General features: G+C 37.6%; 1 protein-coding gene across 2 annotated transcripts in view; it reads right to left on the bottom strand.

Moving 5' to 3' along the window:
• Nucleotides 1-13627, bottom strand: part of THSD7B (thrombospondin type 1 domain containing 7B) — a 1621840-nt gene that overhangs the window by 333406 nt on the left and 1274807 nt on the right. For both annotated transcript variants that reach the window (XM_040474954.1, XM_040474955.1), the window contains one exon: nucleotides 11910-12013. In XM_040474954.1, the coding sequence (XP_040330888.1) occupies nucleotides 11910-12013 (104 nt within the window). The remainder of the gene's footprint in view (nucleotides 1-11909; nucleotides 12014-13627) is intronic.

Genomic DNA, 13627 nt, shown 5'->3' with positions numbered 1-13627 from the left:
TCTATAACATCATCTGTAAAATATCCATTTCCTCTCAGATCTTGATCTCAAAACTGTGTTGTTTCTCATCTACAACTATTTCACTGAGACTAGACTCTGAATATGAAACTATGTTCAGTCAGTTGTCAAATTCTTTCTCCCATCTCTATTTACACAGTTATTTCTAAAACATTTGGCAATACCACATATACATTTCTTTAAAAATCCCCCCTCTGATCTTTATGATACTGAACCCACATTTCTCAGTAACATAAAAAATGTTGGTATTTTGTGAAAAATACCTTCTGTGGGCAAATGGGTTTTGGCAAATTCTCTGCTAAAAAAAATAATAAATTTCTTCACTGCAGCATTTCGAAGAGACTTCCAATATGTTAATTCTACATTGAGAATTTTTAAGAGGAAGATCATTTGGTCACAGAACTGCCTTTTTGTTTCATGTAATCAATGAATCTTTCCATTCATTTCCCCTTACCTAATAAACTATGTTTTACAATATTCACATTCTCCCTGTACCCTAAATATTCCTTTCTTCCAAGCTTTGAAAAAGGGAAGGAAATTAACACATTGTGAGCAACTATAAACACTGGTTAAAGCAGCAAGAAACTGGAATCATTCCCATTGTGGGTGGGAAAATTGAGGCATAGATAGGTTAAATTGTTTGATTAAGTTCACACAAGTAGTGAGTGGCAAAACTGTGGTCTGAGCCACCGTCCTTCACATTCCAAAGAGAAGGAACATTCTTTTCATCACATGGGATTGCCTCTAGGTGTTAGGCTTCTACTCTTTCTCTGTCCTTTCTCCTGGAAAGAATTGACATCAGCTATAACCTTTAAGCATGTGATTTCAAAATATATGTTATTTTCCTAAAAATGATTATGTCAATTTTCTTGTGTCAAAATTATCCATTCTCATTGGTTTAAGACTACTGGATCTTTTCAATTTGTCACTGTCCTTTGCTCTGTATATATATTTGGTGACTAAGTACCACTGATTTTTTTTCTTAAATGCCTTTATATATACTTTCTAATGCATTCCCAAAGTCAATATTCTGGTATAGGCTTTCAGAAATCCTTGTGATATAATTACAAAACCTCAGTGAACCTTAAATTTCTTAGTTTTAGTAGCTACTTTCAATATATTGCTATGAGGTTGATCATTCTATGAACCTATTGAGTTGAATTGACTTGAATAGGTTTTTAATTCTCATTCCTCATGCATCTGGGTTAAAAGATTGGGTTCTTTTGTCCCACCACATGACCCTTCAAACTGTGGTTGGCCTAAAAAGGTACTTGTTTTGCAACTTTGGTATCTATTTGAACTCAGAGTAGTGGTTTGTCTGAGTTTTGATGCTCCTCTGTCAGTTTTCAGAGCCTCTACAGTGAACGGGGACTCCTCCTCCTCTCACTGCTACTAGACTGCCTGATGGAATTTCTGTTTTCTTTAAAAATGTACAAACATTACTCTTTCTGACACAATCCTAAGGTGGCTCCTGGGATAACCAGAAATGAATACTTTGACCTTAGTAACCTGAGAGCTAAGGGAAGCCAAGAGATTCGCATCTATTTGAAGAGACTGAATTCGGGTCTTGGACAAGAGAAGTATAATCTTATTACACTTATACACAGTTTGCAGTAGACTTTGAAATTCATATTAACATTCCTGAAGGGAAGATAGTTCTGTAACTGAGAGCCATGCAATCAGAAGAGAAAATTATTGCTCCGAGTTTAGCAAATGATTGCATTACTCAAATAAAAAAAATAAAAAAAATTACCCCCTACCCATTCCCTCCCCTGAGACCCATTTCATCAGGGAAATATCTGTTAGGGATGTGAGTAGATGGACTTCAGAGTTACTTTGTACTTTGTATTACAGCTTTTATGTGAAAAAATGGAGAGGCTGGTGAAAGACAACATCTCTGAATCTGCATTTAGTTAATAATGGGTTACTAAAGCATCATGCCTTAGGTCACTCACCTCCTTTAATATTTAGTTTTAATTTATTGCCAATTTTTAAAAAATGTGCATATTCTACCTGCAGCAACCATGAAAGCTCCAAAGCTAATCTTATTCTAAAACATGAAAAGGAAATAAAAAATAACTCCCAGAATCATCATTCACTTATATAAAAATGCAATCTTTGCTATAAGTTTAACACTTTACTCTTTAAACCAATGCCTATGGTATTATAAAAAACATTCTTTTGTTAAAATCTGAGGATATTTTAATTTAGAGAGTTGCTCTACACTGTCACTTTAATTCTACATTCTATCCTGAACTTCCTTGTATTTTCACACTTAAAAAGACCATAGTTGGAGGAGATGTTTTTAAAGTTCCTTAAAAAATATTTATAACTGCTCATTTTTAATCAGGTGTTAATTAATAAGATAACAAAAAAACATGATGTCCTCCAATTGGTTCTTCCTGTGTTGAAGTCAGAACTGAAGTCAGAAATCACCCCAAGAATGATCTTTAATACAAAGAATATTGGGGTCTGATCATTTTTCCTGTGACATGAGCAGTTATTAAAAATGATATCACAAGTTATTGAAAATAGTGTTGTTCACAATGGAGTACTACATGGCAATGAGAAAGAACGAAATATGGCCCTTTGTAGCAACGTGGATGGAACTGGAGAGTGTGATGCTAAGTGAAATAAGCCATACAGAGAAAGACAGATACCATATGTTTTCCTCTTATGTGGATCCTGAGAAACTTAACAGAAACCCATGGGAGAGGGGAAGGAAAAAAAAAAAAAGAGGTTAGAGTGGGAGAGAGCCAAAGCATAAGAGACTCTTAAAAACTGAGAACAAACTGAGGGTTGATGGGGGGTGGGAGGGAGGGGAGGGTGGGTGATGGGTATTGAGGAGGGCACCTTTTGGGATGAACACTGGGTGTTGTATGGAAACCAATTTGACAATAAATTTCATATATTGAAAAAAAAAAAAAAGAAAATAGTGTTGTGCATTGCCTAGATTGAAAACCTTAGTACACTGATTTGGGATCTCAACTGGTGTCATGCCGTGGCTTCTTGAAATTGACAAGAAAGATACCATCACATGTCTTTGCCCATTTAAGAAACAGTTACATCTGTGGAAGGAATTCCTGAGGCAGCTACAGTTACCCCTCATTCTCTACTGGAAATGCCCACAATTCATAGCTCATTTTGTTCTCCTTGAATTAAACAGAAATTACTCCACTTTCATTCCCAGCAAACTTTCCCCTATCTCCTCCCACACCAAAAATAAAACAAAAATAGAAAAGACTATCTCTGCTTTGATTATTGCTCATAGTTTAAACCTATATATTTTTCTTCTGTGAATCTACCAAAATGATTTCTATTTTTTCTTGTTGTAGATAAATATGAAAAAGACAAAATGTGAGCAACTTACAAGGTTGAATGACTATGACTTTCTCCATCTAGAGAATAAGAGGACCGGGGCGCCTGGGTGGCTCTATCAGTTAAGCACCTGACCAGCTCAGGTCATGATCTCATGGTTCATCAGTTTGAGCCCCGCATTGGGCTCTGTGCTGATAGTTCAGAGCCTGGACCCTGCTTTGGATTCTGTGTCTCCCTCTCTCTCTGCCCTTCCCCTGCTCGTGCCCTGACTCTCTCTCTCAAAAATAAATAGACATTAAAAAAATTTAAAAATAAATACTTAAAAAAAAGACTAGAGATACTCTATTCCTTTCTTAAAATGCAAATATTTTTGGTATCAGAAAGAACATGACTAGTTGACAGACTGTTTCAACATTTTATTAACAGGCCATAATTATTTCTCTATTTCAGAATGTTATGTTTTTTGGGCACCTGGGTGCTCACTCAGTTAAATATCCATCTTTTGATTTTGGTCCTGGGATCAGGTCATGATCCCAGGGTTGTGGGATAGAGCCCCTCATCAGGTTCCTTGATGAGCATGGAGTATGCTTGAGATTCTCTCTCTCTCCCTTTGTCCCTCTCCTCTGTTTGCTTGCAATATCTCTCTCTCTCTTTCTCTCTAAAATAAATAATAATTAAGAAATTAAAAATGTATGTGTTTTATTGTGTTTCTGTGTGTTTTCCAGACAAATGTTGGCTAAGGGGCTGGTAGTGGGTCAATATCTTTAACTTTCTCCCATGAAGACAATATAACCAGAGAAGAACATTTTTTGGTCATAAAATTAGAGTACTTGGACCTACAATATGAGTAGTTTCCTCTTAATTCAGCTTATGTAATATCTTTATTTCCTGTTTGATAGGGATATACAGTTTATATTTATATAATTTATATAATCCTGCAAAAAGTATATAAATCAATTTTTAAAGATTTAACCACACATTAAAAGCCTTTTAAAAGTATGGAGTTCCCTCAAAAAGTTAAAAATAGAACTACTCCATGATTCAGCAATTGCACTACTAGGTATTTACCCAATGAATAAAAAAATACTAATTCAAAGGGATCCATTCACCCCAATGTTTATAGCAAAATTATCTGCTATAGCCAAATTACGGAAACAGTCCAAATGTCCGTCAACTGATGAGTGGATAAAATAGAGGTGATAAATATATACACACAGTGGGATATTACCCAGCAATTAAAAAATAATGGAATCTTGCCATTTGCAATGACATGGATGGAGCTAGAGAGTATTATGCTAAGTGAAATAAGTCACTCAGAGAAAGACAAATACCATATGACTTCACTCATATGTGGAACTTAAGAAACAAAACAAATGAGCAAAGGGAAAAAAGAGAGAGAGGGAAGAGAGAGGGAGGCAAATCAAGAAACAGACCTTAACTATAGGAAAAAAAAAACAACAACTGATGGTTACCAGAGGGGAGGTGGGTGGGGGCATGGGTGAAATAGTTGATGGGGATTAAGCAGTGCACTTGTGATGAGCACTGGGTGATGTATGGAAGTGTTGAATCACTATATCGTACACATGAAACTAATATTAAACTGCATGGTAGCTAACTAGAATTTAAATTAAAACTTAAAAAAAAAGAAGGAAATAACGTGAAATAAAGCCTACTTTACTAAAATGGCAGACACACACAAATACATATTTCATGTGAATTTTCCTTTTTGAATATCTGGTATTATTGCTTTACTATTAGAGTTTAGACTACTTTTTTTTTCCTTAGCTCTTTCCTATTTCTAACCCTCTTCCTTTTTAAGAAACTCATTTTGAAATTGGATTATTTTGCCATTTTTTTTTTCTGGAAAAGACCTTTATTTAAAGAGATCCCTTGGATGCAAAGAAAACACACAGATTCCATCAAAACTACTGTATAAGCAGACTTTGCTTCTTTCAGAGACAAAAATTAAGGAAGAACAAAAAGATATGACAGAGATAGAGTTCTGCCTGCATTGGTCCACATAAATATTACTCAGTAAAAAGAAAGACGAATACAGGTACTTCATGGAAGTCAAGGATATCTGAAGCAGGACAGCTTTGATCTCCAGCACCTATTATGCCTCTATCACAGTGGAATCTATGTCTCATTCCTATTTATGATAGAGTATACTCACAAGCTTATAAAGGAAAGAAAAGTATTATCCAAAAGAAACACACTGGCAAGGCCGTTGGTCAGTTTTAAAATAGTCACTGTGGGGGCGCCTGGGTGGCGCAGTCGGTTAAGCGTCCGACTTCAGCCAGGTCACGATCTCGCGGTCCGCGAGTTCGAGCCCCGCGTCGGGCTCTGGGCTGATGGCTCAGAGCCTGGAGCCTGTTTCCGATTCTGTGTCTCCCTCTCTCTCTGCCCCTCCCCTGTTCATGCTCTGTCTCTCTCTGTCCCAAAAATAAATAAACGTTGAAAAAAAAATTTTTTTTTAAATAGTCACTGTGAATAGCGTAAATCAGACCATATCAGTCCACAGACAAATTCAGTCCCCTTCTAGGACTGCCAATATCTTTAACTTTTTTCTTTTTTATGCTAAAATTGTACCATTTAAGGGAAGTTTCCTCAAGGTATGTGAGAATACTGAAGTTTATTCCTCTGATATTTTCATTTGCCATAAATATTGAGCTACCATGCCTTCTTCATTCAGATTAAATACTGGAAGCTGGGCAGGGAGGATACCTGGCTCTCCCTACAGTATGGGGCAGCTAGGACAGTGGAACCCCAACCACCCATTTCTTTGGAGGTGGTGTAGACATTTAGCTCCAGCTGTAATTCTACTTGCCCTTCTATTTTCCTTTCTTTCTTTTTTATATAAATGTATTCTTACTGTAAATGATTAACCAAGTCACCAATACAAACAATGACATAAAACAAGGAGTTCCTCTGTTGTGAACAGTGTAATGGCTTAGAAATCATAAAAGACCTCTCACATGAAAAAAAAAATGGATAAAACATATATCTTCTAAATGTATCATTGCGCTGGCCCCAAAGAAAATAATCCATAAAGCACAAAACAAAGTAAAAGCTTGGGATGCAAGGTAAACAAGAAAGACAACCTTCATCCTGAAGGCTTCTACCAAATCTTGTAGGCCCCAGTTTCCATTGTCATGTCTGTAAGTACTGCTATGGAGAATCTTATGAAGGGCCCCATAGCAACAATAATGATGACAAAGGCTAGCCCTTGGTGTATGGATGAACTAGAAATAAACATGCAAAACAAAATGCCTTAGCAAGGCCACTTGCATATCTAAAACTGAACACTGGATGGCGGTGGGGGAGGGGGTCTCTTCTGAGAATTTATAACCCCAAGCTGGCCTTTCCATGATTTTATGGTCTAAATTCATACTCCCTCTGTGACTCAAAAGCTCCTCAAAGAAAATTTATATTTAAACTGTTTTTGGATTGATAGGGCATCCATGGACTGAAAAGTTTAAAAGACACCTGGCAAAAGCAGGTAGAAGAAGGGAACTGAGGGTCTCTTAATTCCTTATTTGGACTTCCTTTTGATCCTCCTGATTTGAGGCTAACACTTCATCTCCACTCTCCTCTGCCTGTTGTTCAAAGTATACAATTCTTCTGGTTTTATATCGCCAGAGAATACACCTCCAGGCTCCCAAAAGAATAGGAAGAGGGTGACGTTGCTCACTGCTCTTAAATCAGACTTTCAAAAGCCCGGGTGTTTTTCTCCCACCCCCAAAACACACACACACACACACACACACACACACACACACACACACACATACACACACACTTGCATACTTCCTTCTGCAGGATATGGTACCTTTCTGGAGTTCTCTAGGACAAATCACTTTATTTCCCTTCATCCCCACACCTTCACCCCTGCCAAACATAGGCATAATCTTGTTCTGCAAACTACTTTACCATATCTCCATTCACTTTCCTTTTTTTTTTTTTCATTTTTTAAGCTTATTTTTGAGAGAGATAGAGCATGAGCAGGAAAGGGTGAGAGGGAGAGAGACAGAGACAGAGACAGAGACAGAGAGACAGAGAGACAGAGAGACAGAGACAGAATCCAAAGCAGGCTCCAGGCTCTGAGCTGTCAGTAGTGAGCCTGACATGGGGCTCGAACTCAAGTGCGAGATCATGACCTGAGCCGAAGTCGGATGCTTAATCAACTGAGCCACCCAGGGGCCACTCCATTCACTTTCTAAACCATATATTGTGATTGATGTTACAGATATCTCCTCATTTACTTGAAGGTGAGTTTATTGTGCTTCCTGTTCTCTGGAGCAATTTTATAAAAGAGATCTACTGGAGATTAATTTTATATTATGGTTTCATGTTGTCCTTGCTGGTTTCGAAGTTATTTTAGAGAAAAACTGGAGTAGATGTTTCTTTCCTTCACTATCTTTTTTTTTTTATTTTATTTTTTTAATTTTTTTTTTTAATTTTTTTTTCAACGTTTATTTATTTTTGGGACAGAGAGAGACAGAGCATGAATGGGGGAGGGGCAGAGAGAGAGGGAGACACAGAATCGGAAACAGGCTCCAGGCTCTGAGCCATCAGCCCAGAGCCTGATGCGGGGCTCGAACTCACGGACCGCGAGATCGTGACCTGGTTGAAGTCGGACGCTTAACTGACTGCGCCACCCAGGCGCCCCTCCTTCACTATCTTAAAATTGGAGACCTATCCCACTACTTTAAAATCACAAGTTTTCCGACAAATAAACACTAGAAATTTTCTAATATTGGTGTCTAATTTAGAGAAAACTCAAGAAGATCACTTGCCTAGTCTAAGGGACAATCAGTTCTCCAGCTAGAATCCATGTAAATTGAAATCCAAAATAGAATTGAGGACAGATAAAATAATTTGCCATTTATGTGATAAGATTCTATACATTAGGAGCCACATCTCTTCACAAATTACTAAATGGTTTTGTAATGAAAACCAATCATTATGATACCCTAGTATCAAAGTGTCAAGGTCTAGGCCACCATACAGAATTAAGTTGTGCACCACACAAAAGTAACATTTTTAAAAAATTTCACTCCTGTACATATTGTTAATCAAGATATGTTACAGAAATTTTCCAGCAGAAAGTAGGCAAAGGTCTTATAATTACAAGATCATATTATTACAACAATTTTGGAAGTAAAATGTTTTAAGGAGGTGCTCCCATCCCTTAATTTACACAGTCAGTATATAGCCTCATAGAAGTCCTGAATAAAACTACCTGGCCAATAAAATTCACATGTATAAATGTTCTTAGACATTATTTACAAAGTGTAATTGTTATAAACTGATGTGATCCCAAATTACTTTCTTAAAGCTCCAACCCCAAATAATAGTATATTTGAAAATAATAAAAAACACCAGAAACAGTTTGCTTTTAGGTAGCAAGGCCAACAACATGCCTTTCCTGTCCTTAGGGGTGTATTGACTCTTCAGCCTTATTTCATAATTTAGTTTATGGGCATCTTGACTGTCTTTTCCTTCTGCAAGATAGCAAACTAGTCCATTACATTGATTACATTATTCTGAATGGATCTAGTGAGTAGGAAGTAACAACTACCCTAGATATTTTGGCAAGACGTTTTGACATCAGTGGATAAGAAATGAATTTGAAAAAAACTCAGGGACCTTCTATCTCAGGGAAATTTCTAGAGGTCCAGTGGTGTGAGCTGTGCCAAGATATCCTTTCTATGAGGAAGAATGAGTTTTTGCATCTGGCCCCTCCTGCAACCCAAACTAGGCACAACACCTAGTGGGCCTCTTTGGATTTTGGAGGTAATATATTCCTTATCTGAGTGTGTTAGTATCACCTATTTGCCAAGAGACTCACAGAGCTGCTAGTTTTTAGTGGGTACCAGAATAAGAAAAATCTCTATAATAGTCTAGGCTACTCTGCATACTGTTCTGACAGTTGGGCCACATTATCCAGCAAATTCAGTGCCACTGAAGTATCAGTAGCAGACAGGAACACTGTTTGCAGGCTTTAGCAGGCTTCTATAAGTGAGTCACGGGATAGGTCCTCAGGATTTTGGAGCAAAGCCCTGTCATTCTCTGCACATAACTATTATTTGAATGAAACACCTCCTCACCTGATACTGTGTCTTGGTAGAGAATGAAGGCTTAATCATTGGTCACCAACTTATCATGAAACTCAAGATGCCCATCATGAACTGGGTGTTACCTAACCCACCAAGCCACAATGTAAGGTATCATCAAATGTAAGTCATATATAGATATCTGGGCCCTTGTAGGCCCTGAAGGCACACATATGTTACATGAATAAGTAGGCAAATATCTATGGTTCCCACTTCTGCTACACTACCTGCTCTCTCCCACCTTATACCTATGGTCTCATGGAGAGTTCCCTACAATCAGTTGACAGAAGAAGAAAAGACTCTAGCCTAGTTTACAGCTGGTTCTGCACAATATATAGGCACGACACAAAAATGGACAGCTAAAGCACTATAGTCCCATTCTGAGATACCCCTGAAAAGAGAGGTATCTTCCTCTTCCCAGTGGATAGAAGATAATACCGTATACCTGGTTGTCCATTTTGCTTGGAAGGATAAATGGCCAGATATGTGATTATATACAGATTCATGGACTGTGGCCAATGGTTTTGCTGTATGGTCAGGGTCTTGGAAGGAACATGATTGCAAAGTTGGTGAAAAGTAAACCTGAGGAAGAGGGATATATATAGACCTCTCTATATTGGGGAAAATGAGAAGATATTTGAGTCCCAAGTGAAAGCTCACCAAAGGGTGACTTCAGCAAAGGAATATTTTAACAATTAAATGGACAGGATGATCTGTTCTATGGAGACCAGTCACCTCAGTCATCCCTCTTTCCCCAGTTACTCCTGTCATCATCGAATAGGTTCATGAACAAAGTAGTCATGGTGGCAGGAATGAAGGTTATCCACAGGCTCAGCAACATGGACTTCCACTCACCAATGTCAACCAGACTATGGCCATCACTAAGTGCCCAATATGACAGCAGAAGAGACCAACACTAAGTCCCCAATGTGGCACCACTCCCCAGAGTGATGAACCAGCTGCATGGGAGCAGTTTGATTACATTGGACCACGTCCACCGCAGAAGGGGAAGTGTTTTGTTACTAATAGAATAGATATTTAACCTGGATATACATTTCCCTTCCCTGCAAACAATGCTTCTGCCAAAACTACCATCCCTGGACTTACAGTATATCTTATCCATAGTCATGGTATTCCACACAGGATTGCTTCTGATCAAGGAACTCACTTCACAACAAACAGTGTTGCAATGGGCCTATTCTCATGGAACTCACTAGTCATACCGTGTTTCCCACAGTCCTGAAGCAGCTGGCTTGACAGAATGGTGGAAAGGTCTTTTGCAGACTCAGTTATAATACCAGTTAGGTGTTAATACCTTGCAGGGCTGAGACAAGGTTTTACAGAAGGCTGTATATGCTCTGAATAAGCACCCAATTTTTGATACTGTCTCTCCAATAGGCAGGAATCAAGGGGAAGGAATAAATGGGGGTGGCATAACTCACTATTACCCTTGGTGACTCACTAGTAAAAGATTTGTTTCCTGTCTCTTGTAATCTTATGTTCTGCTGCCCTTATAGGTCTTTGTTCTGAAGGAAACAGTGCTTCCACTAGGAGACAGAATAAGATTCCATTGATCCAGAAGTTAAGATTGCCACCTGGTCATGGTGGACTCCTCACAGCTCTGAATGAACAAACAAAGCAGGGAGTTATTGTGCTGGTTGTAATGACTGATCCTAACCAATACAATAACCTACACAACAGGAAGAGACAATTCTAAATACGGCTTTTAGAAAAATTATAAAACAAGTATAATGCAGTTGATTCCACAAGGTCTGATTTTGCTACATATATCCCTTTAGCAACAAAGTGGTTAGATTTTAAGAATAAAGCACTTCTTATCAAGCTTCATTTGACTGGTACCTGGATTATGAATGAAACAGAAAAGTGAGCAGCCTGATGAGTCTCTGAGTGCTTTTCAGAGATTTCAATATGCCATACCTTGGCATTGATGATTAAAAGCACTTCTACTTCGATCCAGATGCTTATTCACAGGAATGAGATAGCTCCTTTCTATGTATATTATATACAGAACATATAGTAATTATGCATATAACAATTACATTCAAGTCATGCTTATTAGTCAATTGATTCAGTTATCCTTAATTCATTTAGCAAACATTAAATTAGCACCTAAAAAGTGCAATGTATACTGTTGGGTCTAATCATAGACATATTCTTCATTCCTTGGATCATGTCCGGCATGTGTCTGGAACATCAGCATTGGGATATGCAAATAACTAAGAATTCGCTTACAGATATTCGCTTACATTGCACTAGTTCACAGATACACTAGCTGGTTATGGTTAAAAGAGAGTATAATATCAACAATAATTCCAAACTTAAACTCAAATACGGATAAATATCAATAATGTAATCCAATATCATAATTATTCAAATATAAAATAAACAATAGTCTATAAGAAAAACATAAAAAAAACTGTTTTAAAATGTCCTTACCTCTTGTTTGTATCCCCTTTCCACAGGCTTCACTGGTGCCCATTATCCCCTGCCTGACAGACTCTGGCACCAAGATACAAGGACTCCATTTCTGTGGCTTCCACCTGCGGTTACAAAGAACAGCGGACTAAAAATTTCACCATGACAGACATACAAAACAAATATAAAAATAAGTGAACTTGAAATCCAACAGCACAAAAACAGTAATTCAATAAAAATGTATATAAATTCAATGTGACAAAATGGGACTCTGGCACATAATAGGGAGGACAAGAGTCTACTCTGCCCCAGGTTCATGGTTAACGCAGCATTTCCATTACTTTAAATGTGGACATTTCCTATATAAGCTGTAGTCCATATACCAAAGTGGCAGTAAATACCCTTAAAAGCACGGATCAAATCTAGAAGGCTTACCCTCCTTATCAACTTAAAATCATATGAAGAAGGAGGAGGAGGAGGAGAAGCAGAAGGAGACAATGATGATGATGATGGGGAGGAGGAAGGAAAAGGAAGAGAAGAAGGAGAAGACAGACAGAGTGAGAGAGGGAGGGAGAGAGAAAATCCTTATGTTCCATTGTATCTTTAGAGAGTCAGGGTTTAAACATCTGAAAGTTTGGGGTGCAAACTTTCACACTCAATCTTCCACTTCAACAATTGTTATAAGGTATTTTCTAAGACTTTAAAGTGACTCAGACATCTCAATAGGGAGGTGGGGAGCCACAGGGACCCATCTTATGTGATAGTTCATCTCATGGAAGAGGAATGGATCCATTTCTGATGAAGTATCAATATTTCTATTCCTCAAAGGAAATATTCTGTAAGGAAGGCATATGGTTTCCCACTGTTTTCCTTTCTCAGGTAAACAAAACTTTCTATTTTTATGACCCACAGGACAGACTGACTTGTATCCTTAAACCTGTCTCTTCAGAATGTACCCAAAAACCCAAACTCTAAGTGTAACCACAAATTCTGCTCCTTTCTTAGTATATGTTGACACTTTTTTCATATGTGCCAATACCTCTAATAATAGATATTACTTCAAAAAATGAAACAGGGGAGCCTGGGTGGCTCAGTTGGTTAAGCATCCGACTTCAGCTCAGGTCACGATCTCACAGTTTGTGGGTTCAAGCCTCACATCAGGCTCTGTACTGACAGCTCAGAGCCTGGGGCCTGCTTCAGATTTTGTGTCCCCCTCTCTGCCCCACCCCTGCTTGTGCTCTCTGTCTTTCAAAAATAAATAAAAATTAAAAAACAAAAACAAAAAAAATGAAACAGAAACATGAAGCAAAAATATTATTGACCAGTTTTGCAAGATGAAAAAATTCTAGAGATCTTCTATATCTGGTCAATAATATTACATATATATTATATTACAAAACTGGTCAATAATATATATTACATTACAAAACTTGTCAATAATATTACATATGTGTGTGTGTGTATGTGTGTGTATAAAATCATTGATCTCACTCAAGTGGACATCATACTGTCAATAGTTGAGGGATTGGAGAGAAATCAAGAAACAGCTAAACAGAAAAACAGAAAAACTTGGCATTTAAAGAAATCACTCCTTAATTTTAAATAGTTGTAAGTTTACCTTGCATATGCATAGATGAATTTAGTATAATTCTAAAACACAGAAACTGAAATGGTAAGGGGTTTCGGGGCAATTTTTCAACTAGGATGTATCATTCAGATCCCTTAAGTTTACTAAGACT

This window comes from Herpailurus yagouaroundi, unplaced genomic scaffold (genome assembly GCF_014898765.1).
Source record: "Herpailurus yagouaroundi ecotype Mexico unplaced genomic scaffold, PumYag 140, whole genome shotgun sequence".
Taxonomy (NCBI): domain Eukaryota; kingdom Metazoa; phylum Chordata; class Mammalia; order Carnivora; family Felidae; genus Herpailurus; species Herpailurus yagouaroundi.
Note: the sequence above shows the minus strand (reverse complement) of the source record. Positions and strands in the feature narration are given on the sequence as shown.